Genomic DNA, 27,908 nt, shown 5'->3' on the forward strand with positions numbered 1-27,908 from the left:
TATGCTGTCATGAATTAGATAAATATTAACTGAAATTGGTAGTATTACATAAGTCTAAGCTGTTCAGAGCAAGTGTGCCCGGAATGAGATAGTTTGTTATTTGCATGTTTTTTTGTGCTTGTTATCACTGAACTTGGCCTACAGTTATGAAAGGAAACTCTTACTCCATATTTTGCTTGGTCCTGAATTTAACAAATCACTTGAGCTATGATGGTATTAATGTTTTTCCTCAATATTCAGGTGTTTTTAAAATGAAGTTTTAACTTCATTTGTTTGTGCGTATGATTGATTTCATTGATTTTTATCATGCAGGGCGTGTAACATGTACAAGGCTGTGGAAGTCTGTGGTGAATTAGTAGTGCAAAATTATATATACATCACTAACATCCATTATAATGTATTTGCAATTCTACAATACTATGAAGGAGTCTAACAAATCTAAACCTAGTGAAAATTACATATTTTGTACATGCAGAACTGATTTTTCAATTACTTCAGACTTTTTTAGGTCCTAATCCAAATCCTGATGAAATCTATGGGAGTTTTTCCATAGACTTCAGTAAGCTTTGGCTCAGACCCCCAGTTTTCATTTTTTTCAAATAGATTTGCCAAAAATCTGCAGAGAGCCAGGCACTTGGAAAGTTTTCACTTGCAAAGTACAGCTGGTTTTGAGTTGCACACAGAAAAGTTCCCAATGCTTTTTTGAAACATAAAAAACAGTTTTAAGGTCTTATAACTTTAGTAGGTAGAAGATTGGCCTTAACATTTAAAGCAGAAATTGCCTTGAGTCTTAGTGAAAGGTTGACAATTTCCATACTGGAAGGATTATTTTCAAGATGTATAAATACAGGATAACAAAGCTTAAGATGATGATCTTATTGTAAGTTCAGCTACAGCTTTCTGAGGTGACTCAGGGTGGTTTTCACTGCCTCTGGTGGTTGGATCAGTGCATTTGGCAGTAGATGTGGTTGAACAGGCTAGGTTTTAGAGAGCAGGGGCACAGCTTGTGCCTCTGCAAGCATAGCTCATACCCTTTCCTATAGACCTAAAACAAAAATCAACCTAAAATGAAAACAGTGGCATGTTAAGTTAATGTCTTGTGTCGTGGATGACACTCAGTGAAGTACAGAATCTCTCTCAATTTCCCTTTTAATTTTTGAGTGATCACCTCCAGCACAGATAGGGTGCAGACCTGGCTGCTGTAAAGCTCTTCAGACATTGTGAATTGCACCCCAAGGCCTTGATGGCTTTTTCTCAAGGAGAAAAGAGGTGACCTCTTCCTGAATCCAAATGCGCAACGGTGTTACAAAGTTGTGCATCATTAGTATTGAACTTGGACATCTTTTTCTTAATTTTTAAAGAAGTGTCTTTGAAGACCGATTAAGTTTATGACTGTATCATTTTGCTTTGTGAGCAGTCAACTGGTAGTCTGCTCATGAGATTGGTATGGATGGTTCGGCCAGTGTTCATGGGGTAAGCCAAGGTTCATAAATTCATGTTTCCCTTGCCCCTGTGTTTATTCAGATTCACCCAGCTCTAACACTTTCATCTGGTATTTCAGCTGGAAAATGTAATAAAATCAAACATAAGGTGCTTCATAATACTGGCAAATGTGAAAATTCTTTAAAATAGTTCTCTTTCTCAAATTGTATCACTGGCTGAACCACAAACAGCAGTGGTAAGGGGGTAAGCAAAAATGAAAAACTGCTTAAACTTAAATTGCAAAGATTGTTTTGATTCAGTTACACTTTGAAACAAAGATTTAGCTCACCCTCAGCTATTTAAAATGATGATAAAACACTAATAAAAGTAATGCCTAGTTAAGTAAATAATGCACAGTTAGTTTCTTGTAGGGCTATATAAACCTCCAAAAAAATGGTCTAAAAAAATAAATTTAAAACAATAAAAAAAATGCAGGCTTGATGAGTTTCATGTGATTAACGTAGTAAGATGCATTTTTGTTGCGTGTCTACCATGTGTTGTAAGTACAAATACCACAGCAGAGTGCATTGCCAGTGTCTCTGTCTTTTGATGAAAAATGTACTTTATTAATTTTGACCTTCACCGAAGTCTGACTATTTTTACACTTGAAGAAAACTAGTTAACTGTAAATTACAGATATCACTGAAAGTGGTATTACCTCAAAGTTGGGATATGATTAGGGGGATGTTCCACTGTATTAACTGAGTTTCCATTTTAATGACATACTGCCTTCTATGTAACAATAAGCAGCTGTGTCACACTGTGCATTTCAGAGAACATTTATTCAACCCTTAAATTTACCATTAAAGATCAAAGAGAGGATCTTATGTATATGGATGATGAAGGATGCCTCAATTCAAATGGATGGCTGAACAGAAATAGTGGAACTAGAGGGTAATAAATATTGTGAACAACCTTTCTTTAATGCAAGTTATGTGGTGCTGAACTATATTGAATTTTATAGCTATACTGAGAAATATTTTATTATTATCTTAAAACTGCATCAGAGTACTGATAAGCATGTGTCTCTTCTAGCGCTTTAAAAATAAACTTTTCAGTCAAAAAGGATTTTTTTTTTTTCTAGTGAAAAAAATTGCTGGTGACATTCTTAAAAGCAGCTTAGAAATAAATGGATTCTTGAATTACATATAGGAACTTGTGGAGAACGTTTCAGAGTAAAGTCTGGCTAAATGATCAGGGTGTTCCTTCTGATCTTAAAATCTATTTAAATACGTATGAATTAGTCTCTTTGTTTTTTTATCTTCTCTAAAATGCAGAGGATTTGTCATAACGAAAGTATCCATTAGGGGTATTAGGTGGCTGTTCAAGGATACTTAAATGGAGTTACGAGATTATCATATGAATCAGGTGATTGATAAAGCAGGCAATAACGTGACAGTTAGGAGTTGAGCAGGAAATTAAAGTTAATGGAGTAAATTGTTAGATATGCTGGATCTGATTACTTTTTACTCTAAGCAGCTGAGAAGAAGGAAATTCTATGGAGTAATATAAGGTGGAGTCTAACCACAATCTTATGATAAAGTAACTAGATGTTCAAATCTAGCAAAGGGTACATTATGTGTTATAGATAGAAGGATCACAGGAACATAGGAAAATCCATTGGACTTTGATCTAAAAGTCCTTCTCAAAGCAAGACAGGTTCTTATGGTGCCTGTGGCAATAAACAACTGACATTTTCCTACAAAGGCACTATATTGACCAAATTAAATACTTTGCAATACAATCCAAGTCAGAGGAGTGCAAATTAATGAGTTCCGATTGATTATTTCATATAATTAGTTATTGAGGGAAAAGTGCTTGTTCTACAATCTTCTTAAAACAAATTTCCCTAATATTTTAGAATAAAAAATACAGGTATCTTTCTGCCAAAAAGAACCTTAGTTTTAGGTCGTCTTTGCAGCACATTAAAAGCAGAGTTGTATTCTAGTGTAGTGTAAAATTGATTCTCATGTGGCTAACTTGATTCTCTCTGGCTATTGAATTGCATATACATGAGATTATTTTGTTTAGTGTAGTTACAGTGTGTATTACAAGCTCTGTGTAGAAATGTAAGAGGTGTTTAGTTATACTGTTCATGGTTAGGCTATTCTTAATGCAAGTTCCTGCTATGTAGAATATATTCCATCAGGTATGTGCTTTGTAGGAAAGAAGGAAGCTTTCTGCAACATGACTATGCCAGAACAATAAAATACTGCAGTTCTTGGATTGAACTTTTCATTTCTTAATGCAGGCTGGCCACTTCAGCAGGTATGAACATCAGTGATTGGTTATGAATGGTAAGGGAGCAATAATTATCCATTTGCAGATTAGCAGTAAGGTTATATACAGGAGAGCTTTGGTCCATCTGACTCTTTGCTAAGATGAAAGAAAGATCTTGGTTGTGAGTGCTGTTTGCTTGTGTTGTAATATTTTTGGCAAGTCAATGGTTTACCTTGGTAGAATGAAAAAGGAATAGTTATAAAGGTATATACAATCGAGACTCTACATGATAGGTTGTATTAAGAAATTCTTGTCTGGCTCAGCAGTCTTATCCTTCTGAACAGTGAACTAATTGCTTTGATCAACAAGATAAGGGTGAAATCTTGGCCCCATTGAAATCACTGGGAGTTTTTCCATTGACTTAATTTAGCCAGGATTTCTCTCATTTATTTGACGGTAGTGTATGTTATTGTTTTAACTATTTTCATCTAGTGGGTGGTAACCTACTCACTTAGTAGAATGCATGGGAAAACTCTGAAATAAACTTTAAAAAGTACATTCAGAGTTGGAATTCACTTCTTCAGGTAGGACTTCCTTCAGTTTTTGGGTAAAAAGGAAGATACAGGTGATATTTGCAGCTCATTAGAGATTTGGTGTTAGTAAACATGGTAATACAAATACTGAATTAAATTCTGGGAGAATAAAGAAATACAAATTCAGGGTACTATAAAAAGCCTCTTTTTTTTCCCCCCTACAACCTTGGCACAATGATGTGAATGCTATTGTCTTGTCTTCGTGACAGGTACAGAGATAAAGGTGTAAAGAAAATATTAAAATTACATTAATTCATTCGCGTTACTTCCTGCTGAGCACTGAGTAGGAAATATGTGACATGTAGTATTAATAGCTCAGCCAAACCTTTTGCAAAGGCTGCCTTTAGCAGCTGCCACAAAATGTGAAATTGAAATATATTTCCCCTACTAGTTATTTTTGTTTGAATTCTTCAAATGAGAACAAGCTAAGAATCATGGTGAAGAGGAAAAATTCAAAGAATTTGAACATAATTTAATTACAGTTGTAATTGTACATTACAATTGCATTTAATGCAACTCAAATACAAATAATCTAATGATACTTTATTGCTACAGCATAAGCTGTTACAGAGAGGGGTTTGTTGGGTAATCAGTGCTTAACCAATTCTGCCATTTAGCTGGTGCACAAAATATGCCACAAGTATTAGAGAGTTCACAGGATAAAATGAATGGTCTGTTGTAAGTACCATTTCATGTTTGAGAAAGTGCAGATGCTGCTGCAAGACATATTATATTTCCATAATCAGTGATAGATAACAAGAATTGTTCAACAATCCATATTGTTACGTGTGCACTTAAGCTATGGGCAGATCGATAAAAAAGCATTAAGCCTGGTGCCAGCTGAAGATATTATACCTACAGGCTATTTGACTACATAACGGAAACTAAATCTGGATTTCAGTACCTCCATTTAGACAAATCATTATCTAGACAATGTCTTTTCCAATTCCTCTTTTAGTTCTGGATCATTTGGAATGGGAAAACCTATACTCAGTCAATGGAGTCTCTTGTTTAGTATTTTTAATTTTTTTTTTCTATTTACAAAGGAAGTATAGCTAGTGTGTTAATGTAAATGCTGTAGAGCTCCATAATAACAATAATTTAATCATTTTATTTTTTATTTAAGATTACTACCAACTGGGGTTTGTTTGTGAAATGATGGTTGGTATACATAAAATATTGTGTCAGTGCATGGGAGTATTCTCAAGTAATTGGCAAGATAACACTGTATTGGCCTTTCTGGGATGGTTTCACTAACAGAGTTTAGAAGTTTGCCATGCTCTGCCCTGCTGTAACTGTTCTGTTCACTAAAGAAGGGTGGGGCACAACTGGGGCATTTCAGGTGCTGGTGTTCGTCTTTGTTAGTTCTCTTTATGCTTTACATTAACGGTGACATACAAACATAGCAGAAGAGAAGCTGGAAAGGAAATAATGTGTCTTTTCACCCTTTACGCCAATGTGTGTATCTTCTGTTGCAAAACAGGATAAAACTCAATACTTCCAGGATCCCATATGTGCTTTTCTGAAGCTGGGTTTAAAGGGAAGTCCACCGGTAGCACGGAAATATTTCACTTGAGTCATGCATTGTTTTAGTTTTGCTTTGGATGCATGTGCTTCATAAGCATATGTTGAAATAACTGCTTAGTTAAAATAAGCTTTCTCAAGGCTTTCTAACCCTGTAACATATTGTCATGGACTTGTAGAGTGTTGAGGGATCTGTTGCATTTTAGATGCTGATCTGCTTGCATAAATATTACAGAAGGAGGAAAGAATGCATTGCCCTGTAGGGAGCTGTTTGTTGAATATGAAATCATGAACAAAATTTTCAAAGTTTCAGATCAGGCCAGAATAGTAACCTTTGAAACATGAGCACTGAATCCTTAATGTAAACTTTTTCAGCCTCAACATAGGCTGCTACTGCTCTGCTTTACTTAAGATTGTAGACATGACCAAATTAAAGCAAAGCAACAGAGAACGCTTTTTTGACAGTGATATGTATTCTTGGCCTTTGGTCACTCAGTGTGAGAAGTTAATAAGCTTAGTTATATGTGGAAGTTAAAAAATAAAATAATAAAAAAAAGCCAAGAAAATTTCCAGTGTGTTTGTTTCAGTCATTTTGAGTAGGCAGAAGAATTAGAATTCAACAGACCTTCAGTAAGCTTTGTTATATTTTTAATGCAAAGAAGTTAAGCAGCATGATGCTTAGATTTTTATTTTTTTTTGGAAGTTGTCTCCCATCAAACTATTCCTTGCAATGAAGGAACTCAGGTCTTACTGAGATCAGGATGAACTTTGTTGCTGTCTCTGAGAGTAAAAGTTGATCTTGAGTGAGACAAAAATAAAATATCAGCCAAAAACATGTCACTGAATTTTCAAATGAAATATTTCTGATATCTAATGATATAAAGAAGATAATATTTGCTAGTGTTTTTAGTCAATTTGACTCTAAAATGTTTAGTATGTCTTTAAATATTGTGTACCTTGTAAGGACTAAGAAATTGCTCATGAGGTTATTAAACTGTTTTCTTAAAACATACTGTCAAAAGAAGTCAGTATAAAAAGTCAGAGGTTTGATGGTGGCAAGATACATGACCTTTGGCTTACCTTTCAGATTTTTTATTTGGACTTCATTAGTTTCTTTCAAATAATGTACAAGTAGAGAAGAAAAGTATATGCAATAAGTTAGTGCTGTGGCTAAAGATTAAAGAAAGAAGAGTATGGGGAGGAGCACTAACAGCACTATTTTAATCAGGAGCTTCATAGGGAAAAGTTCACTGAATAGCTTAAAGCATATCCACACGTACAAATAACTATCTTGGTTTGAGAATGGATTTAGAAAGTAAAAGTCAGTTTCAAATCATGGGTAAGGTGATCTTTCAAACCACTAGGGTTTCTAGCCTAGAGTTAGAAGTTCTAGCATTTATTTATTTACTTATTTGTGCCTACTTCTGTAAAATAGGTGTAATGTTATACTGGGTAGATATAAACTACACAAATACATTTTGAATCTTGACGAATTCCTTATTTTGGTTTGAAATTCTAGTTACTAACTGGATTGTTTATGGCTTTCATAAGCAAGGTTAGCTTGCTGCTGAAAAGACTTTGTAATGATAAAACTATCACTTGTGTCATTGAATTCTCCTTGGAAAAAATGTTGAAGATTAATATAATTTATAAATGAAAACGGTTACAGTACCTAGGAATAAAATAAACGTTCAGCATTACAAATAAAGAAAGGTTTATCTTTCTGTATTACACTTTAGAAAATAATAGCATATTTGAGATGAATCGAAGATCAGATATGTTGTTAATCAAATATAGAAAGACTTGTCTTCAGAAGTGCTGTAGGGTATAAATGCTAAATTCAAACTATGATAGTGATAACACTAGTTTTTAAGTGACAGGTTCTTATACATAAATCTCATAAATTATTTGCATTGCAATCATATAGGGAACATTGAAACCGAGATCTAGTGATGTGGCTGTTTTTCCATGTACATAAACTGATGTGTCATGAAGCATGTGTATATTAAGTGATAAGATTATTGACAAGAATGTAGTTATGACTACACTCAGAGAAGGTACAATGCAATGGTACACAACAAGCCTGTGAATAAAACTGTGCTATCTCAGATAAATGAGGAAAAAATCCCAACACTTTTTGACACTTTAATTACTTCCCAGCATTACTTCATTTTGAAGTTATGAAATGCTCTTAAAAGACCATTTGGTAAGGCCCACCCTTTCCTGGCTGTATGCCCAAGAACTTTTTCTGGCTACCATATTCACCGGAAGACATTTCTTTCACGAAGTCCTGCATCACCAGCTTTCTCACCAGCACAAAAGTAAAGTATGTGAAATCTGTGTCTCTTTACACATGCCATATAATATACACTTGGTTGTAGTTATTGCAGAAGCATTCAAGTCACACTTATATGGAATGGAGTTTGTCCTCCTCACTATACACATCTTAAGCTTATGTTGCATTACTGCAGTTATTTTTGAACTTGTGGTATGTTTAAGAATAGAGGTCTTGTTAAAGGAAGTCTTAGATGGGGCCTGAATCTTCTTGAAGGTAAGGAGCATGATCTTAGTAGGAAAGGCAGTGGATGGAAGTCAGAACACTAGGAATTCATGTTAGTTATAAGATGGTAAAATAGTTTTTGTTATGTCAAGGACTGGAACAGGTTGTCCAGACAGGTTCCTGAATCTTCATTTTGGAGATGAAGTAAATTTGGTAAGTCTCTGAGCAACCTGGTCTAGCTGGACCTGCTGTGATCAGAGATTTGGACTAAGTGGCCTCCAGAGGTCCCTTGCAACAAATTATTTGTGCATTTTACTGTTGCGTTAATTTCGAGCTAGGTGAGTTCCCAGATCTGACACACCACACAGCTTCAAGTATACCTTTGTGCCTGCATAGGGGAGGGTAATGGGGACCAAAAAATGGAATGGTAAACTGAGCTTCCTGTTTTATTGAAGACTTGGATGACTCTAAACTTGCTTATTCTGTCTTTTTCTTGAGTGCTGTGATTGTGCAATGTAATCTGTAAAATTCGGTCACTTCAATTCATGCTTCTTTCCAGTTTCAGGTTTTGTCTAATATTTTTATTCACAGTTTGAATAGCATATCTGAACCTTTAATCTTCAGATTGCTTTCTTATGGCTACCTTGAAGGCAAGGCACAGATTTCTAAATTGTTTCATTTAATTTATGCATTAAAAGATTTATGTTTAGTTTGCCATAGACTTTGTTTAGCATGTACTAATGTTGTACAAATAAAAGAAAAACTTTTTTTTTTTTTTGAGAGGAAAGGGATTGCGGTTACCCTTATCATATAACTGTCACTTTGTACTTTAACAGAATTCAGGGTGTCCTGTCACAGTTACAAAAAAGATTTTTAAAATGCCTTGTCCCTGTCCGGCTAAAAGATGATCCTTGAAACCTGGAGAGTTGATTTAGAGAACTAAATAAGCATAAGACATTAAAATAGCTGATTGAGAACATCTCTGTATTCCACTTGCTCTGTCAGTCTATTTATCATGTTGGACAGTAGCATGAACATCAACCTTTTTAGAAGATGAAACAGACGTTAACCTGTGCCTTCCTATATAAAAATCCACTTTGTTTCAGACACAGCCTTTTGTTATAAAAACATAGAATCATAGAATATCCCAAGTTGGAAGGGACCCATAAGGATCATCAAGTCCAAATCCTGGCACCGCACAGGTCTACCCAAAAGTTTAGACCATGTGACTAAGTGCACAATCCAATTGCTTCTTAAATTCAGACAGGCTTGGTGCAGTGACACCTTCACTGGGGAGCCTGTTCCAGTGTGCAACCACCCTTTCGGTGAAGAACCTCTTCCTGATGTCCAGCCTAAACTTCCCCTGCCTCAGCTTAGCACCGTTTCCGTGGGTCCTATCACTGGTGATTACGGAGAATAGGTCCCCTGCCTCTCCACTCCCCCTCACGAGAAAGTTGTAGACTGCGATGAGGACCCCCCTCAGCCTCCTCTTCTCCAGGCTGAACAGGCCCAGTGACCTCAGCCTCTCCTCATATGTCTTCCCCTCAGAAACAGACCTTGCTTTTACTAAAGAGGAGGTTGGATTTGAACATAGTTCTTCCTAAATATTTATTATCTTATAATGAATGTAATTCATTTGATGACATTAACCAAGTGGAGTCTTTCCTTCCTCTCTGAAAAGTTCAGTGCCAAGGTTCTCCTGAGTTATTTGAGACTTTTAGGAGCATGGTTTCTCGTATCTTTAAATACCATGTGTTTAGTAGAAAGGTACTTAGCAGTTTTGTAAAGTCAGTTCTCTTTGGGGTGCTTCACAAAAGGAGACAAAGGTGCCTTTTTGTTTCAGAAATATGAAACTTGTGGGATGATGGTCATTGCCATTTTTATTTCCTGTGTGTCCCATTTTTATTTCCGATGTGTCAGTCTTAGACCTGCCAATTAATGGTTGCTTCAGGCTGTTGCACAGCAGTGAAGTACTCAGATTGTGTCTCAATATGGTGATACTAGGAATAAATTCATTCTAAAAATCAATCTCAGAGATTTTAACATTATAAAGGGTTGAACTAGCATAAGATAACACTGATTTGGTCAGTGGAGTATATGGTAAATAATATGTCATGGATATTTCTTATTCCAATATTGGAGCAAAGATAGTTTATTAACATATGATTCATTCTTAGCTCATAGTACAATTAAAAATCATAGAGTTGATCAGTAAGTAAAACTGAAAATTCTGCTAGACTAAACAAATATAATGTAACTCAGGTCTTGCATGTCATTGACAAATCTGGTATTTTGGTACTATAGATGGGAAAGTAGAAATTTACAAAACCAATGTGCTGTCTTTGATATATCTGAAAGAAATATAAGCATTTACAGCAAAGTTTGCATTTCAAGTATGGAAGGAAACCTTTTCATTATAAAAAGGAGAATTCTATTTTTCTCTTTTTAATGCTTTGAGCACTTATGAAGAAGTCTAGGAAATCAAAGGATCCATGTGCTGTTTAGCTTGGCCAAAGAGATGTTTACTGCGTTCATTTCAAATAGTACTGAAGGAGGATGCTTGTATCTATGTTTATTTCATTATTGAGTTGCTTATTTCCAAGTAATATTGGCGACGCAGAAAAAGAGGCTATCTCATTACTCTCTTAAAAATGCATTTGATTACTTGTATTTAATTTCTGTAGTTGGCATTTTTGTATTTTATGGTCAGATGTCTCTCCAAATGTAAATTTAGTAAGTTTGTTTGCCAAATACTTTTGGGAACCAAAATTGTCAGAACTAGAGTTTTCAAGTGTCTTGCAATATCACTGCTGTGTTCTTAATGAAATACTTACAGATAATAGGATAATTTCAGGTTTATCTATTAGTATTCTAAACCTGTTTTATCCAGTATTCCCTGTAGCTTCTATTTGGAGGGAGTCGGGAGAAGGACAGAAAAGAAATTCCCAATTCAGAAGCTCCATCTCTGTGTTACGATAAGGTAATTAAAAGCCATTCATAAATGCAGTAATTTTCTCCTACTGTTTCTGTTCAGAGGCTGTTCAAAACTCTTGCTCTCTTGGTAGTCAGAAACTTTCTAATTTCAAGTCAAAATTAATTTATGATCATTTCCCTCTTGTTTCAAGAGTGCCTTTTATTTCACCAGACATTAAGGATTTCTGTCCAATTGTATTATTGGTAAAGATCAGTCAGTTCCATTTTCAGTCCTCTTAGCTAAGCAAGACTGATCCTGTGCTCTGCATGTCTATAAGGTAATTTATTCCTATATGATCTTAGTAACTTTCAACTGATTTTTTGCAGATTTATTTAATCTTTCATGAATATGGTAACAAGAATTGAGCACAGATGTTTTACCAGTGCCTCGTTCAGTAGCATTACTACTTTCTTGATATTTCTTTGGAACATTCTCTCTCAGGCGGATCTCAGCATTGCATTCACCTTTTTCAAGGTTATCACACTGGAGCCTCTTTTTCTTTCACTTATCATCCTGTGATTACTTCGGTGGCTATCATAGCTTCTTTCATTTCCATGGCATCACCATTTCTGATAATATCAATTCTTCTCATAATATTAAAACAACTGCAGTTGGTGTTGAGATCTGATCCTGCTGGTCTGTAATTATTTTGAAGGTTTGTCTGTTAAACTACTTTACAATCCTTTTCCAAATTGACCAATTCTGCAAACTACTCTTTCAGTATCCTATCACATTACTGCTGTGAAGTATTACTCTGCCACTTTAGTTGTTCCTTTCTGAGTAACATATATCCTTCAGCACCCACATTTGTCTCAATTATTATTCCACTGTCTTCTGTTATCTGCAGTATGTATGATATCTCTTATCAGTAGTTTTTGTTCCTGTATTCTTGCCCAAATCCATGTATTGATATACATCTCAAATACTTTTTCTTTGATTTTACTCAGTGAAATCCTAATCTGGATTAGGAATAAAACCCTCATTAACTGTTTCTGTATGATTACTGTTCAGTCAAGGCTGTCACAAACATCCAAAAGACTCTATGTAGTGAGTCCTCATGCAGGAAACTGCTAATCTATAATTTCATACTCATAGCTGGGGAAAAAATCCCATTCTCACTAACCTGCATCTTCCTCTCATCATTATAAATGTGTTTTTCACAGTGCTTTTCTTAGGTCAATATGTCTGTGTGTTTACTTGAAAGGACATAGTTGTCTGTTGCTCCAAACCCATCTGAGAAACCTTGAAGGTCTTGTAGTATGGTTGTATCACAGAATGCTTGGAGACACTCCCAAGTTACAAAACTGCAAACAAACCATAAAGCCACAGATCTGCCCAACCGAAAAGGACCTGGGGGCATTCATTGATAGCCAGCTGAATATGAGCCAGCCTAAGAAGCCCAACAGTTTCCTGTCTTGTACCAGAAACAGTGTGGCCAGCAGGATCAGGGAGGTGATTGTCCCCCTGTACTTGGCTCTGGTGAGGCTGCGTCTTGAGTACTGTGTTCAGTTTTGGGCCCCTCACTACAGGAAGGACATCGAAGCCCTGGAGTGTATCCAGAGAAGGCAATGAAGCTGGTGAAGGGTCTAGAGAAAAAGTCTGATGAGGAGTGGCTGAGGAAGCTGGGGTTATTTAGCCTAGAGAAAAGGAGGCTCGAGGAGACCTTATTGCTCTCTATAAATATCTCAAAGGAGGTTGTAGTCAGGTGGGGATAGGTTTCCTCTCCCAAGCACCAAGCGATAGGACAAGAGTAAATGGCCTCCAGTTGTGCCAGGGGAGGTTAACATTGGATGTTAGGAAAAAATTGTTCACTGAAAGGGTTGTGAAGCATTGGAAAAGGCTGCTTGGGGAAGAGGTTGAGTCACCACTCCTGGAAGAGTTCAAAAGATATGTAGATGTGGTGCTTGGGGTCATGGTTTAGTGGTAGACTTCGCAGTGCTAGGTTAATGGTTGGACTTGATGACCATAGAAGTCTTTTCCAACCTAAAAGATTTTGTGATTCTGTGATTTACTCTCTTCAACTTCTGCCTGTGGGGAATGAGGACATGCTCTTCCCTCACTAATAAGACCAAATTTTGTATGGTTATACTTATGCATGCAAATATATAACGTCTATGTATGCGTCTGCATGCATCTTCACCTTAGAGAATGTTTCATATGTGTATTTCAGGAAATACAAAAATGTTTCAACTGTTAATAGGATAAAAAAAAAAAAGTCTAAACTGTTTAGAATTCTGAGTACCACTAGGGTTTGATGTCAAGACTACAACAGTCAAATCTAGCCTGCCTGTTTTCAACATACACTGAAGAAAGGACAGAGACTCTATAAAGACAATATTGTGGACGTTTTTACAACAAATGTGCTCTGGAGTTCCCAGTTGCTGATTTCAGCAACTGTGCGAACATTGACTTTCAGGAGTTCTCTCAGGAGTTCTCTTGGGATGTAGAAACCAGAATTGACAGTAGAAATTAATTAAAATACACTTTAAGAAAAAAAGAAAATAAGGAAAGTGCTTATCAAAGGGAACATTACTTATTCAATTTTTTGGGGGGTAAATTAGTTTAAAAACAAAAAGTCTAAATGCCTAGCAACTGCCTTACCAGTGACATTACTGAAAAAATACAATAAATAAAAGCTCTTCAGAGCTAGAAAAATGTCTTATTGAGAACAAAATATTTATTCCACACATATACATACAGGAAGGTATATATATATTATGTATTTATATGCACAAAATGAATTTATATATGTATTAAAAACGAACAAAAAAACACAGTAATAAAAAAGCCCTTGCATATTCCTCCTCTTGCTCCCAAAAAAGGTAGTATGAAATATTGTTTATTACTGAATGAAGAATGTTGTGCCCTGAAAATATGTTGAGGACAGTATATTATGTAACTCCTGCTACTACAGTATTTAAGCATTTTGAAAAAACAAACAGAACTGTATTGTTGTGCTGAATGGAAGCTGCAGTTAGCAGCACACTAAATATGGGGAAAAGGACATGAGCACAAGTCAGAAACAAAATACCAGGTGTTATGCAGGCAGCATACTCCTTAAAAAAAAAAAAAAACAGTGATTTTTATAGTTATGGTGTTTGTCAGGAGTGAGTCTTCCCCTTGAATAGTTCTTGTTACAAGCTGATTTTTTATACTGGTATATAAAGGCAGATGGAAGTTCTCCAAGCACCACACTACTCAGTAATAATTACCTCTTCCAGCACACACCGGAACATAGAGCATATTTTTCAGCTGGTTCATGCTCATCAGATGAATAGGTAGTTAGAAGGAACAGTAGATTTGTGTGATTGAAGTACAACTGCTACCATTCATCCTTTGTTCGTACTGAGTAACAGATGACTTCTGGTAGATGTTCATTGGCCTTATATAGTTTAGTATTATTGCATTCTCAGTCCTGCGTAAGAAAATGTACTACTGAATATTGATTTTGAATGCGTTCCTGGCTGAATGTCCAGTAATGTTTCTTTAATGAAAAAGGCTGTTAGATCTGTTTTTAGCAATGTGTTTCCCAATGCCGTTCATATGACTTGCATACCGCATGCGCTGGACCTCATTCTGGAATAATGGCCAAGATGATTTGACCATTTAAACAGCATGGTTGTTCCCTTAAAAAGGTTGTACTGCCAAAGTACCCTGAACTTACTAAGTAAAGATTTTACGAATTCAGGTGTGTTCAAAATATTTGAACACGCTATGAGCTCAAGTAGAAGCCACACATGATCGGTGTAAATTATTAATGTAGTATTTCTGCATTGTTCTCAATGCAAATAGTAGCAATTACAATAGCAATGCAACATATTATAGGATAAACTATTAAATTTATAATCTGGAAGTCTCATTAAGAAACATTTCAGTAACACAAGGGTAAAACATAACATCAAACTGGTATCTTTCTTTGTACTCCCATTGAAAATATATTTTTGTGACCTACGATGATCTTGGGTGCATCCTCAGTAATGATAATTTTTCATTAAATTATTATTTTACAGGAATGTAATACAGAAATGTTTCATCATTTTGTTGATTCTGGTTAAGTCAAATCAGGTACAAAGAACAACAGTTTTGTGATTAAGTAATTGTAGCCATGCTATTGGACTTGAATGCTATCTTCTGAAATCTGTAGCTGATTAATTAGTGACTACATTTTACTAGAAAGTGCTTGAACTAAAACTGGGATGTTCTGTGAAGTGTTGTGTCTTCATTTTCAGTGAGAATCATTAAAAAAAAATCCTCCCTTCTTGCATGCTGCAGTGGAAATATGCTTGCATTTCACTGTTCAAATGAAGGATTCTAACAGACCCAGTCTGTGAAGGGGTGTTCCCTGAACCTCATCATACTCCCAGATATGTAGTGTTTTCTTCTATAGATTTAGTTTTACATTCCTTCTGAGAATAAGTAGTAGAATTGGTAGAAGTAATAGAACAACTGTTTTACAACTAACTATCTCTAATGCCTTGGACAAAGAAACACAACTGAATATGGTTTTGTGTATAGTTTTGGTGTCACTATGAAACAATTTTACTGTTTAGGTTATTTCCATTGTTACAGAGGAATTACATGGATGAAAACATTACATGTTACATGGATGAAAACACTTACTTACAGAACTTCTGTGCTTTCTGCTCACATTTTGAATCTCTTGCTGCCAAAGACTGCTCAGGAAGCATTTTTTTTCTTCTTTCTGTAGCCTCTTGTAAGAGAGTTAATTTCAGAGGAAAATGGAAACTTTATGAATAGTTTAGATTGTGACTGACTGGAAGAGAAAGAGGAAACCCAAATGGTCTTTCCCTCAAAGTGCCTTTTCATTCTTTAGATGTATACTACTTTTGTTTTCCTGTTTTTAAACTTTTAGAGCCATATTAAAACGTGTAAAAACACGGTGATATGAACCTGTAGGAAAACTGTCAGTACTTAATTTTTTTTCAGTGTGTATTATGTTTATATTTCCTTCGGGTGTGGGTGTCTTTTTCCAACTTAAGAACCAAATGTGTTACAAAAACAGATGTAGTGAAAATAAACAAGAGAAGTCTCATTTCCTTTGGTGAACAAAGTTCACAATTAGCTTGAGTGTAATTTTATGCATGTTGTACCCTATCAAAAAGTTCTGCTGACCACAGCTTGCTTCTTGAATTTATCACAACTGACAAAAGATCTGTGATGTCAGAGAAGAATTTAGCTACACAGAAAAGAGGGAAAGAGTGGGTCAAATGTAATAACATATTCTACATCTTATTCCTGCCAACAATTAATGGGGGAAATTCATTTTATGAAGCACTGTTTACAGACTGACATCTGGAGAGCTTCTCAACTTGGATCTTTTCCAGTCTGTAGATTTATGTATTATTCCTGCCTCTTCTTTCCTTAAATATTTTACTTTTCTGCTTTGTACCATTCACTTAATTATCAATGAACATGAATGATTCTGCTGCTGTCACTTCTTTTAGGACTCTAGATGGATAAAAATTTTAAATGTTTGCTAAAATAGACATTTGGTGGATACCTTCTGAAATTTATACAAAGATATCTAAGAATTCAAAGAAATTTTTCTGACTTAAATTAAGAATTCTGTTAAACTCTAACCAGAGAAGGTAGAAGAGATACCCTCAATAGAACCCGTGCAGTATGAAGTTAGAAAGAGCTTAGAGTCTGAAGAAGAAAGAGTTTCTTTTCAGGCTACTGCTACGTATCAATCTGAATTATAAAGTATTTTTGAATTACAAAATCCTGGACTACTGTGCTGTAAATATTATATATACTGGAGCATATGTGTTCCTTATCCAGTTTCCTTTCTAGCCTAGTGAAAGTTTGCCGCTTTCTTTAGTGAGAGTTTTGGTTCTTCCAGCGTGGTAATTATTATGGTTCCCACTCCTCCTTTCCTGTGGGAAATCATAGCATGTTGTGAAGGGTGTCCATTTTTATCATGGAGGTGGGTTACCTGTGTCAACTGGAGCAAGGCAATGGAATTCACCATGGGTTACATTGGAAGAAGCAGATACCACTTATAATTTCTTCTACAGGTTGATGTGGATGAGAGTCCAGACATTCTACCTCACCCTAGGTATGGGAGCAATCTAAGGGATGTAGTTCAGCAGATTCAGTTGTTTCTTCAGTTAGAAAGTAATGCTGGTATTGGAAGATAAAGACAGCAAAAGTAGTGGCATGGCAGTCTTGATCATGTAAACATCATTGCCTCGAAACAGTAAAAACATAACTATTGTATTGCTTTCTTGTTTGGTCATTCATGTAAATAATTTTTGGAGTGAGAGTTCTGGGTAAAATCCAGATCCACTGAGAACACTGCTCTCAGCATATTGACTAAATTTCTGAAACAACAGCATTTAAAAAAACAATTAATATGTAACAGTTATTAGTATCCTTGGATAAATAAGAAATAATGGCTACTCATAATACTGATAATGATGATAGTTCTGCTTTGTGTATTCTGTGTGGACTTTCTTTTTATGTGAAATAGTTTATCACTGGTAATGTTTCAGTCCTGACTATTCTCTGTCAGGAAATTAAAGTTATGGAAAAAATGGAATTTGCTTTTAACTTTAGTACATTATGATAGTATCAGTTGACATGATTTACTTGTAACAAATCTCTCACATCAAAATCAAGAGCAGGAAGTTTTGCTTCCTTTCAGCAAATAGTGTGTGGTAACTAAGGGCAAACAGACCTTTTCCGACTCTTATTCAGTTACTATCAGTGTTGATGACTAATGAAATATTTTGGCATCAAAAGCCATCAATTCTGAAGGCTGTATACGTTACAGAATTTCAGGCTTTAGAATGAACCTTGTAAAAAATTTTATTTCCACATATCAATTTGACTGACTAACTGGGTGGGTTTTCACTCATAATGTTAGAAAATGTTATAAAACCTTTTAAAATCTACGGTACCATTCTTAATAGTTCTTTTGTGCAAGAAACCTTAATTCTGTATCCTGTCTTTAGAGATTTCTGTTTAATAGGGTAGATTTTATCTGAGGAATAAGAATGAAAATGACTTTTAAAGCAGTGGTTTCCATTTCATCAAATCTCAGTATACATTTTACTCACAATTTGCAAATGGGAGCAGAAGTATTAGTTTGCTAATATTTATTTTCATTTAGGGTGTAGGTTTGTTTATATTTAATGCAATGTCAGACATTGCTCCGACGTTGAGGTATTTTAATATGAAGACATTTTCCTCATTTCCCATTTTCTCCTTCAGTTTCAATAGCAGGAACCCTAGATATCTGAAGTTGTCATGAGTTATATGAGTCTGCACATTGTTGACAGATTCACTCCTAACATTCCTTTCTAAAAGAAAAGATTTGCTTTCTCTAAATCAAACACAAACCCTTAATGTATATTACGCTTTCTGTCAGGGTGTATCTGGAATATAGTTATATATATGTATATATTACACAAATATATATATAGACAACATATATATTACTATATATATATATATGCTGCAGCTCTTCTACTTGAGGAAGCAACATCATTTTATTCCAAATGTTTTATAATGTACTTTTTAAGGAGAGAACAGCCTATGTTGCTGCAAATTGGATACACTGGTTATGGGGCTTGGTGTAGAACATTTCTTTTCAACATTTCTTTTCAAAAACTGTGACGTGAAGGAGAAAATTCTGTGTTCTCCATTGGAACTTTATGCTGTTTGTAAACGTGTGCTTTCAGAATACAGTAGATAAGTACATGCACTTTTTTGCTTGAGAGTGGTAATCCGGGAAGGACTGTGAGAAAGATATGGCAGCTTAGGTCCTGGACCAACAAAATATTTAAATAAGAGCTAAATTTGAAAGCAGGTGAATATTTGCCTGTAGTCAAGAGCAGAGCCTCTAGTGCACTGTATTGAGTTTCTGATCAAGTGTTAATTTGACATAGCTGGGCAGTGTTTCAGGCTTTAGCGAGAACTGCCCAGAATAGTTAAAGATCTAGAAACATGAATTATTTGATAAATGTATTGGGGAAAAAGGTAACATTCAAGCAGAACTAAAAAGCTAGTGTTTTAAAATGTTCCTCCCTGCTTTGAAATCTTAGATTTGACAAAAGCTACTCATTGTTAGCCACTGAAAAGCTTACAAATGTGACAAGCTTAGCATTCGGACTGTGTAATATATTGTTAGCAATACAGTCATTGTAAGGCAATGGCTTCTGCTGTGGAACAGGGACACTTTCTCTCAAGTCCTGGTCACAGCCCTTTTGAAATATTTTTTTCTTAATCTACTCCATTGCAAACTACTGCAGCTGTCTTAGAGTGGTACTACTGCTAGATTGTCCCCCTTTTCATATTTTAAACATAAATGTTTAAACATGCTTGAAGAGAATGCTACTAGTCATTGTGTTCTCTAATGAACTAAAAAAAGCAATATAGAAAATACAAAGAATCCATTATACCATGCATCCTAAGATCACATGATGGTAAGGCATTGCCAGTACAGTGAAAGTGTCCGTGTTTCCCTATCTCTAGCACTAATTAAAAATACTGTATTTAATTACCCATCAAAAAAATATCATCATCTGTCGTTCTCTGTGGCAAGCTAATGGTCTTCCTAAGGTTTGTTGACTTTGTACAGTTATTTCATTCATATGTAGTTACTTTTATTACAAATCTAGCTCCCTGTAATCTGATCTTTAACACAAACCATGCTATTTCCAGTTTTTATGTGTAACCAGTTTTAAATATTCAGTGGGCTAGATACATTGAAACTTTTTTTTAAATCAGAGTAGGTAGTAGAGGGAAGTCATTAAGGCATAATCAGTGTTCTGAACAATGGTAACAGTTTTCTTTCACTTCACTGATGTTTTTTATTTTTATTTTTTTTAATATTTTTAAGTTGAGGCTATTTGGGTTTTATATGTTCTTGGGATTTCATGTCAGTTAGTCTATCACCTCTTTTCCTTAATTGTGCACTGGTGAATTTGTTTTGTTACATAAACACCACATTATGGGTCTTCCCTTTTGTACTAGGTGGCTGTTCTACAATTCCAGAATCTGACTTGGAGGAAAGAGTAGTTGTACTGGGCTCCACAGCAACATTTACCAATCACAAGCATGCTGCAAAGCAGAAATCCAAGCCTGGTAAGAAAAAGAAAATTACTTTGTTTTACTTAGATGATGCATAGCTCTTTTCAGAATACTTGTGGACCTGTGAAACAAACAGCAGGCGTTTCAGGCTTTCTTAGTATCATTTTCAAATTTTCTTATCTTAATACTAAAATGTATAGGATCTGAGTTTATTCAGCTACTTCTGTCAAGAGGTAAATTGTAGAAATCAGCCTTGGAATTAAAAAGCTATACAGTTGAAAGGTTTTGTTCATGTAATGAATGAGACTCTTTATAAAAATTTTTTTTCACAACCTCTTCCACAGGAGCAGAATGAAACTGAGGAATGTTTTCTGCAATAAAAGGATTTTTTTTTTTTTTGCAGTATGGCAGGTTAAACTTTGTGCCAGCTGATTAAAATATAGTCATTACTTATCTTTTGTAGGAAGACTTCCTAGAATTTCAGAAAAATATTATTGGATATAATAAAATAAAATTATACTGGCTATAAAATATGCTGCATATGGTGATGACACATTTTCTGGAAAGACTTCATGCTGCCGGGAACTGTGATATAGTGTTAACATATTTTAAAAGCAATACTGTAAAGTAGTGCATTGCAGTTTAATAAAGTGCCTGGTAAGCTCTTAGACTTGAGACAATGTCCCATTCTGTTTACTAAGTTGTACCTTAACTTTTTTTTTTCCCCCTTCATTGTTTATTATGTCTTTATCAAATATTTAATTTTAAACATATTTCAATGTTGTTCATATATCAGATATGTTCACTATAGATGGGTTTTGAAGTCAGGCTAAGAAGAATAGAAGAAACAGATGTTGCAACCATCAATATTCAGAAATAGAAGGTTAGAAAGTCCCTACACATCTGCAGAAAGCAGTTAATTATTTGTTTGTAATCCATTCAACTTCTTGTTTGCCTGGCCAACTCTTACACAGACAGGCATGAAGTGGGAACATATAGTTAATTGCAATAGCAAAATTTGTCTTAGTGAATTTTAATAGTGGCCAGGGAAGAAAGATACATATTAGAGCAATATGTAATAATTGTCACAATTTAACTTGAAACTCCAGAATGAGTATCTGCTCACTAAAACAACCTGAAAAATCCACTGAAGGCCTACAGGGCTTACAGCTTGGACTTTTCCAGAGTGCTTATTACTTGCAGTCCACAGGGACTTCAGGTCAGAAGAAGAAGGGAAACTGTCAAAGTTGACATATGTATTGTTTAACCTTTGTCATATAGATATATTAAGTGCCCTCCTAGTAAGTATATCGTCTCCCTTATGTAAGATACAATACTGATAAAATTCCAGCTTCAGGCAACTGCACCTATAAATCAGGAGCATGTGGCAGGCAATCCCCCTGTTTGTCTGATGCTCCATTCTTCTGATCAAGCATGTGGGGTGGTAATCTAGAGAGTGCATTTCAGTGTTCTTCAGGAGATAATACTCTGTGTTTAAATAACCTGATGGCTGAAAAATCTATAATGAGAGGAAAAGTGTAAAGATATATGAATGAATTCCAGAAACAGAGGCATTGAGCCCTGCATATCCTACTATAAATTTTAGCCCATGTAAGTCTTAGTCTCCAAAAATTGAGACTTGCATCACACAACTGGCTGTTATTGCTTTGTAACTTTCTATAAATGGCAGAATGAAAAATTTTGAAAACTTTAAATAAGTCTTTAGGTTTATAGACGTGTTATACCAATGAATTTAATTCATTCACAGTAAGAATTGACTGCCATCTGCTAGTTAGTGCTGCAATACAGAGGGAGCCTAGAATATCTGCCACTGAGCTGTCTGGAAATTCTAATTGCTACAAGTTTAAGAGCCAAGGGAGCTACTTAAACCGTAAGGTAATACCAGGCATGAAATCACAGCATTGCAGTGTTTTCTGTACATGATATTTTTGGCCTGAGTTCTTGTTCAGAGAACACTAGAGACTGCAGCAAGAGCATGGTGAGTATGCTGAGCCCTCAAAGGATATTTGTTAACTTCTGTTTTTTTTTTTTTTTTTTTGACTTTGCATTTAATTTAGCATGCCCAATCAACAAGAGAAAAGCAAAAGGGAGAAAGTAGAGTTAAAATTCTTTTTTTCTTGATAGATCTTCCTTCATTTCCTGAGGGAGTTCAAGACAGATTTTGGTTATAAAATGAGAGGTTTTGTTTTCTTTTTGTAGATGGTATTTGTTATTCATATCTCTCGCTATAGAGGTAGTTTAACTGCAGTGAAGAATTAATACTGGCTTCAGACAAATTTCTGCATTTAGCTGATGTTTTCCATAGGGCTGTGTCAAGTCAACTGATATGCTATGTGTGGATGTGGGCACAATGGTTGATACCCCAGAGTAGGGAACATGAAAAGAAACATATATAAGTAACAGACTTGCATTCACAGAGGAAGATGGAAATCAAAGGAATAAAATGAGCTAATCAAGTTAGAATGAAATTCTGTAGAATTTCTGTAGAATTCTGTAGGTCAGTGGAGAACATCAGCTGAATCTAGTGGACTTCCATCTATCAAAACAGTGAAAAGTGTAGTTCTGTGCTTGCTCCATCTGCTGCCAGACCAAATCGTAGCAACAGTATTTCGTACAGGTTAAAGTCCATTTATAGTTATATACAATGTAGTGCAAAAAAGCAGTAGTGTAGTTGCCGTAATAGGATCACTTCTACATCAGAAAAAGGGATAAACTCCGATTTTCCTACTGATATAGAATGCTAGATTATGGCAAAATGGAAGCAGTTCTCCATAGCAGTAGAAGAAAACAGAACAAAGCATATTATCTACTGAAAAGAACCATAACATTTGACTTGCAAATATCTCAGCAGGAAGCTCTGGTAGTGCTTCATAGAGAAAAGGAGAAACAAGAATTCTCCCTGAGGTGCTGTACTAGGACTTCTTGGTTATAGTTAAATTGCTTGTGAGTCTAAATCTGCTGAAGAGAAGTGCTATTAAGGAGGTTGGAACACAGAGGAAAATGTGCTAAAGAGAAAGCATCAAGAGCAAGAGGAGTCCTGAATGATGTGCCAGACTCTGGGCTCCCTATCAGTATATTTACATTATTACTGCTGTGATGTCTGCTTGCCTGGACAATGTTCGTCTAGTCTTGAGCTAGCTAACTCCATTAGCAAACTGCCTGTGATAGTACAGCATTGAACCCTGACAGTAGAACTTAACAAAACTCTAAATAAATACCCATATATAATACACCATTTAGTTTGCATTGAACTCTTGCTGCTAATAAATACTTGAGCTTGCCAATTTCTTGCTAAAGAGATTGTGTGTGGTGTACAGAGATGGGTGCCAGTCACTGCATTGTATGCTAGTATGCTCTTTGGGCATGCTGAGAATTTTTAAAAACCTTTTTAATTTTATGAACCAATGTAGACCTAGCAAAGAGGTCACAGCCTTAAATGTGTTGAGTGAGCTATCTAAAGATCTTTAGGGACTAAGACCTCAAAGACCATGCTGTGCTATAAGTATGCTGTAGGGTAGCATCTGGTCACAGATTTGCATGTCATCTAGTACAAAATATTACATTGAGACTTTCCATGCAGCTGCTATACATGTCAATTAGTCGGAATGGATACTTAGGACAGCCAAACATGAAATCTAGCAGTCATGATGCAAATCTTTGCAAGGACAGAATGAATGATTCTGGCCCAATCATGGAATCTCTTTGGAGAGGGAATTAATGGCTGTATGGTGTTTCATTTATACTGCTGACATAGTTCATGCTGATTTTTATTTTATTTTTTCCTAATCCACATGTGTTGTGACTCCATACTAAAGAATGGGATCAGGTTCATAATACTTGGGAATGAATACTATTATTGCAGTTGTAAGAGCAGATTCTCGTAAACAGCTTTTGCTTTGAGTGTGTACAAAAATACTCCCTTGAACATTCTCCATCCCAATGAATGGAACATAATTCTTCTTCCCTCATACCCCCTCAAGGCACTGTCTCTGTGAATTATTTGGAGGAGTAACTGAGTAACTTTAGCATGATAAATCTACTCCTGCTAACTTTAATCTTGGTGTTTTGGTTAGTGTGAGGACAGAGCAGCACAGATTTCATCAGGCTGGTAGAGAGCTTAAGTATGATTTTAAGTTCTGAGTCCACTTTGAAGTCTCTGTTGTTTCATCATTACTTTTTTTCATGAGCTTACAGCTACAATACCAATACAGATATGCTGACCTCTACTGTAATCACAAGCACAAATACAGTAATTGTAGACTCTTTTTTGTGCAGGTCCCGTGGGCTTCCTTTCTGTTTGTTATGCTGTTCCTGTTGTCTTCCATTTTCTTCTTTTTTTGCAAGTTACATTTTCATACTGAAGTTGCAGTCATCTTGATGGAGTGAGTGGTTTTGTTTCAATGAGAAGTTTTCATATGCTCTAGAAGGTAACAGTTAAGCAGCATTCAGAAAATCTCGTTCTCAAATTCTTAAATATTTCTGAGATGGAAATGTAGCTTGTAGGAAATAAGTATAAGGAAGTTCTTGTATGTGACAGCTTTTTAGAGGCTCTCTAGTGCATGTGGTGAACATCTTAAAAAATAACTTTTTTTTTTTTCTGAGAAATTAAACTGTTAGATGGTGATCTTTTGGATGAAATAAGCGCAATTGTATTTATCAGGACATATCCATTAAATCAGGTGTTCTGTATTCCTCGTATGCTACTGCTGCCTGCTACTTAGTGTGTAAGTAGTGTGTAAGAATTACCATATTTTTTTAACCTATATTCCTAGTCAATATTTTAGGCATAATGGATCCAGTTGCACTTTTATGAGTAAGGAGTTTCATGCTGGTAAATCATGAGTACCTCCACTAAGTTGTAGGAAAATGAGATGAACAATTAGTATGAATCAGAGACTGGGGTGATTTTTATTTTTATTTGCGGAACAATAGTTCAGATTGCTTTGCAGTTTACTTAGTTGTTCAGGATTTTACAATACTGGAAGTCAGATTTGTCAAGTTTCATGTCATGCAGCTGTTGGAATTTTCACAACATGTAAGACTTGATTTTCCTGGCAGAATTTTTCACCATGATCCTGTAAATCTACCCTGCAAATGATCTATCTAAACAAAGAAAGTTTTAAATATTTATGGGAAATATTTGCCTAACTTTGCCATGATAATTCACAATAACCATTCTCTTTCTGAGAGAGCAACAAAGACCATGGGCTGGTATTTACATTTATTGTTTAAATACAAATATTTCAGAGAAGCTATTCATGAGACCAAAGCTTTGGCATTTGCACTCGCTACTGTGCTACCACTGTTTTTAGTTAAATTCTTTGTATTTTGGTGTCATGCAAATATTTAGATGACTTAAAGATTAAATTTCAAAGTACTCTTCTTGTATGATTATATTTAGTAAAATAAATATACATTCATATTTTAATACTCATTGCATCTAAGACCAAAAATGCCTCAGCATTTTTAGTTATATATTGTAACAGATTTTAACTGTCTTTAATTTAAAGCATCTGGCTTATTGCTTTAGATTAAATACAGAGACAGCTATACAGAAATGATTGTGAGGTTGAGCTATAAACTCCAGTAAAACCACATACTGAGCCAAATTTTCAAAACATCCTCCAAAGTTTCACCCAGACATTGCACAGCTGCACGTCTTTTCCTACAAGTTTTATTTATTGTATTTTGTTATTTTATATGTTACTTTATCTAGATAGCTGTATGACAATGTTTATGTAGATGCTGTGAATGCAGTTTAAGAGGATCTTTCAATGTTAGCTTTCTAATCAAAAACTGCTGACATTATTGTGCCTAGACAATTTCAGGAACCGTTAGATGATTCCAGCCCACAAAGATAGATAGTTACTACAACCTTGTGTAAACAATTCGTGTTAGTAAAGAAGATTGGAAACATTTTTCTTTAAAGGGTCCAGTGGCACATTTAAAATTTAGGTATGTGCTTAATATTTTCTTATAAATCATGATTTATATGAACACACAAGTGTGTGAAACTGCAATATACAGAGTAACTCATCACAAAATAATGTAATTATAAGATAAAGTGTTATGATAGGGTTTCCTTTGTTTGATTTTAGAAAGGAATATTCTTAAACATTTGACTTAGCACAAACAACTAAAAAGCTTTTGGATAAAATTTGTTGCCAACTTCTACTGAGTCTATCTATTTTTATATTGTACCTTTCTTATTATTGTTGTTTACCTACACAAATGAGCAGAGAGACATCCCTGAATTTGTTTTGAAAGGTGTTGAAATGTGCTGTAAAAAATCTATAAGAGGAGGTTTATTAAAATTTCTATTTGCTCTAGATCAGACATTGATACATAGAACTACTAACTACAGTAAATTTTCAAAGTACACAAGTAAGATCCAGGTGGCCTCACTACTGTTAGTGCAATTATCATCAAGTTTGCTACACTGGTAGTCATTTGGATACTGATATTCCTGCCAACTACAGCAAAAGTGTTTTCAGTGTAACGTAGCCAAGCAATTAACTTTTTCAGGTTACACAGTATAATAGGACAGAAATCAGTCCTATTTCTAATGGTAACATGCATCAGAAGAGAAATGTATAAATTAAGCTAAAGATTATATTGGGAAAATGTACATGCTGTCTGGAATAGAATTTCATACCTATAACGAACTTTCAAAACCGAGTGTATCGATCAGAATTGTTCTCAGTGCAGATTTCTCAGCTCTCCATGGCTACGGTTTTGAACCAACACTGTCTGAAGCTTGGCTACTCTGTACTTATGACAAAATTAGTAAGAACAGGTCTGATTTCAGAAGTATTTTTTTTTTAAATCATTGAAGGACCAACTAGTGGGATTTATCTGAAGTTAGAAGGGGTAACTGTGCCTTTGACAGTTTGAGTTCGGTTTCAAGCATTTTGGCAGTTGAGTTGCAACACAATATTTTGTCCTTGAGCTAATAAAATCTTGAGTCAGAAACAAATCTGGCATAAAACACTGAACCCTGTGATGGCTGCTGGTAAGTGAAAGCTTCTTCAAGACCTAACCTTATTACAAGTCCACTTATGTATTTCCCACTGATATATTGTGGTACTATGAGACTAGATCCTTTGTTTTTTTTCTATATGACATTATCATCTGAAACAAAAGATACTAGTAGCCTGCAGCTGGGCCCAACTTTAAAATTGCTAAGCTAATTGTTTCCACAAGAAAAGGTGCAAAGAAAATCACCGGGCTACAAAAAGCCTATTTTTCTGGAGAGAGTTAAAGAGATTTATGGAAGTTTTCTTTTCCACAGAGTCTGTTTTTCTAAAGAGCACTACAGCTTAAGAGATTAATGTGAGAATTCCTTCATTAAGTCAATACCAAATGAAGTGCAGTTTCACCTTTAGTAGTAGCTTTTATATACATCTTCTGTGAAATGTAATATAATACATGGGAAAGTAGCAAGTCTTTATGTTCTAATATTTGCAGATTCAAATACACTATATCAGGTATTATCCATATTTCTGCAGTGGGTAAAGAGATCATCTCAAAGGTTGTG

At 35.2% G+C, this 27,908-nt stretch overlaps 1 protein-coding gene across 10 annotated transcripts in view; it reads left to right on the forward strand.

Moving 5' to 3' along the window:
• Positions 1 to 27,908, forward strand: part of BBS9 (Bardet-Biedl syndrome 9) — a 329,524-nt gene that overhangs the window by 191,956 nt on the left and 109,660 nt on the right. For 7 of the 10 annotated variants that reach the window (XM_013196009.3, XM_066992255.1, XM_013196006.3 and 4 more), the window contains one exon: positions 20,294 to 20,404. The exons of 1 other annotated variant lie outside the window; for it this stretch is intronic. In XM_013196009.3, the coding sequence (XP_013051463.3) occupies positions 20,294 to 20,404 (111 nt within the window). Of the gene's footprint in view, positions 1 to 11,209; positions 11,300 to 20,293; positions 20,405 to 20,694; positions 20,829 to 27,908 lie in introns of those variants that run through there. 2 more of the 10 variants (XM_013196012.3, XM_013196013.3) reach the window with 2 other exon arrangements.

The sequence above is a fragment of the Anser cygnoides genome, chromosome 2, assembly GCF_040182565.1.
Source record: "Anser cygnoides isolate HZ-2024a breed goose chromosome 2, Taihu_goose_T2T_genome, whole genome shotgun sequence".
Classification (NCBI taxonomy): Eukaryota; Metazoa; Chordata; class Aves; order Anseriformes; family Anatidae; genus Anser; species Anser cygnoides.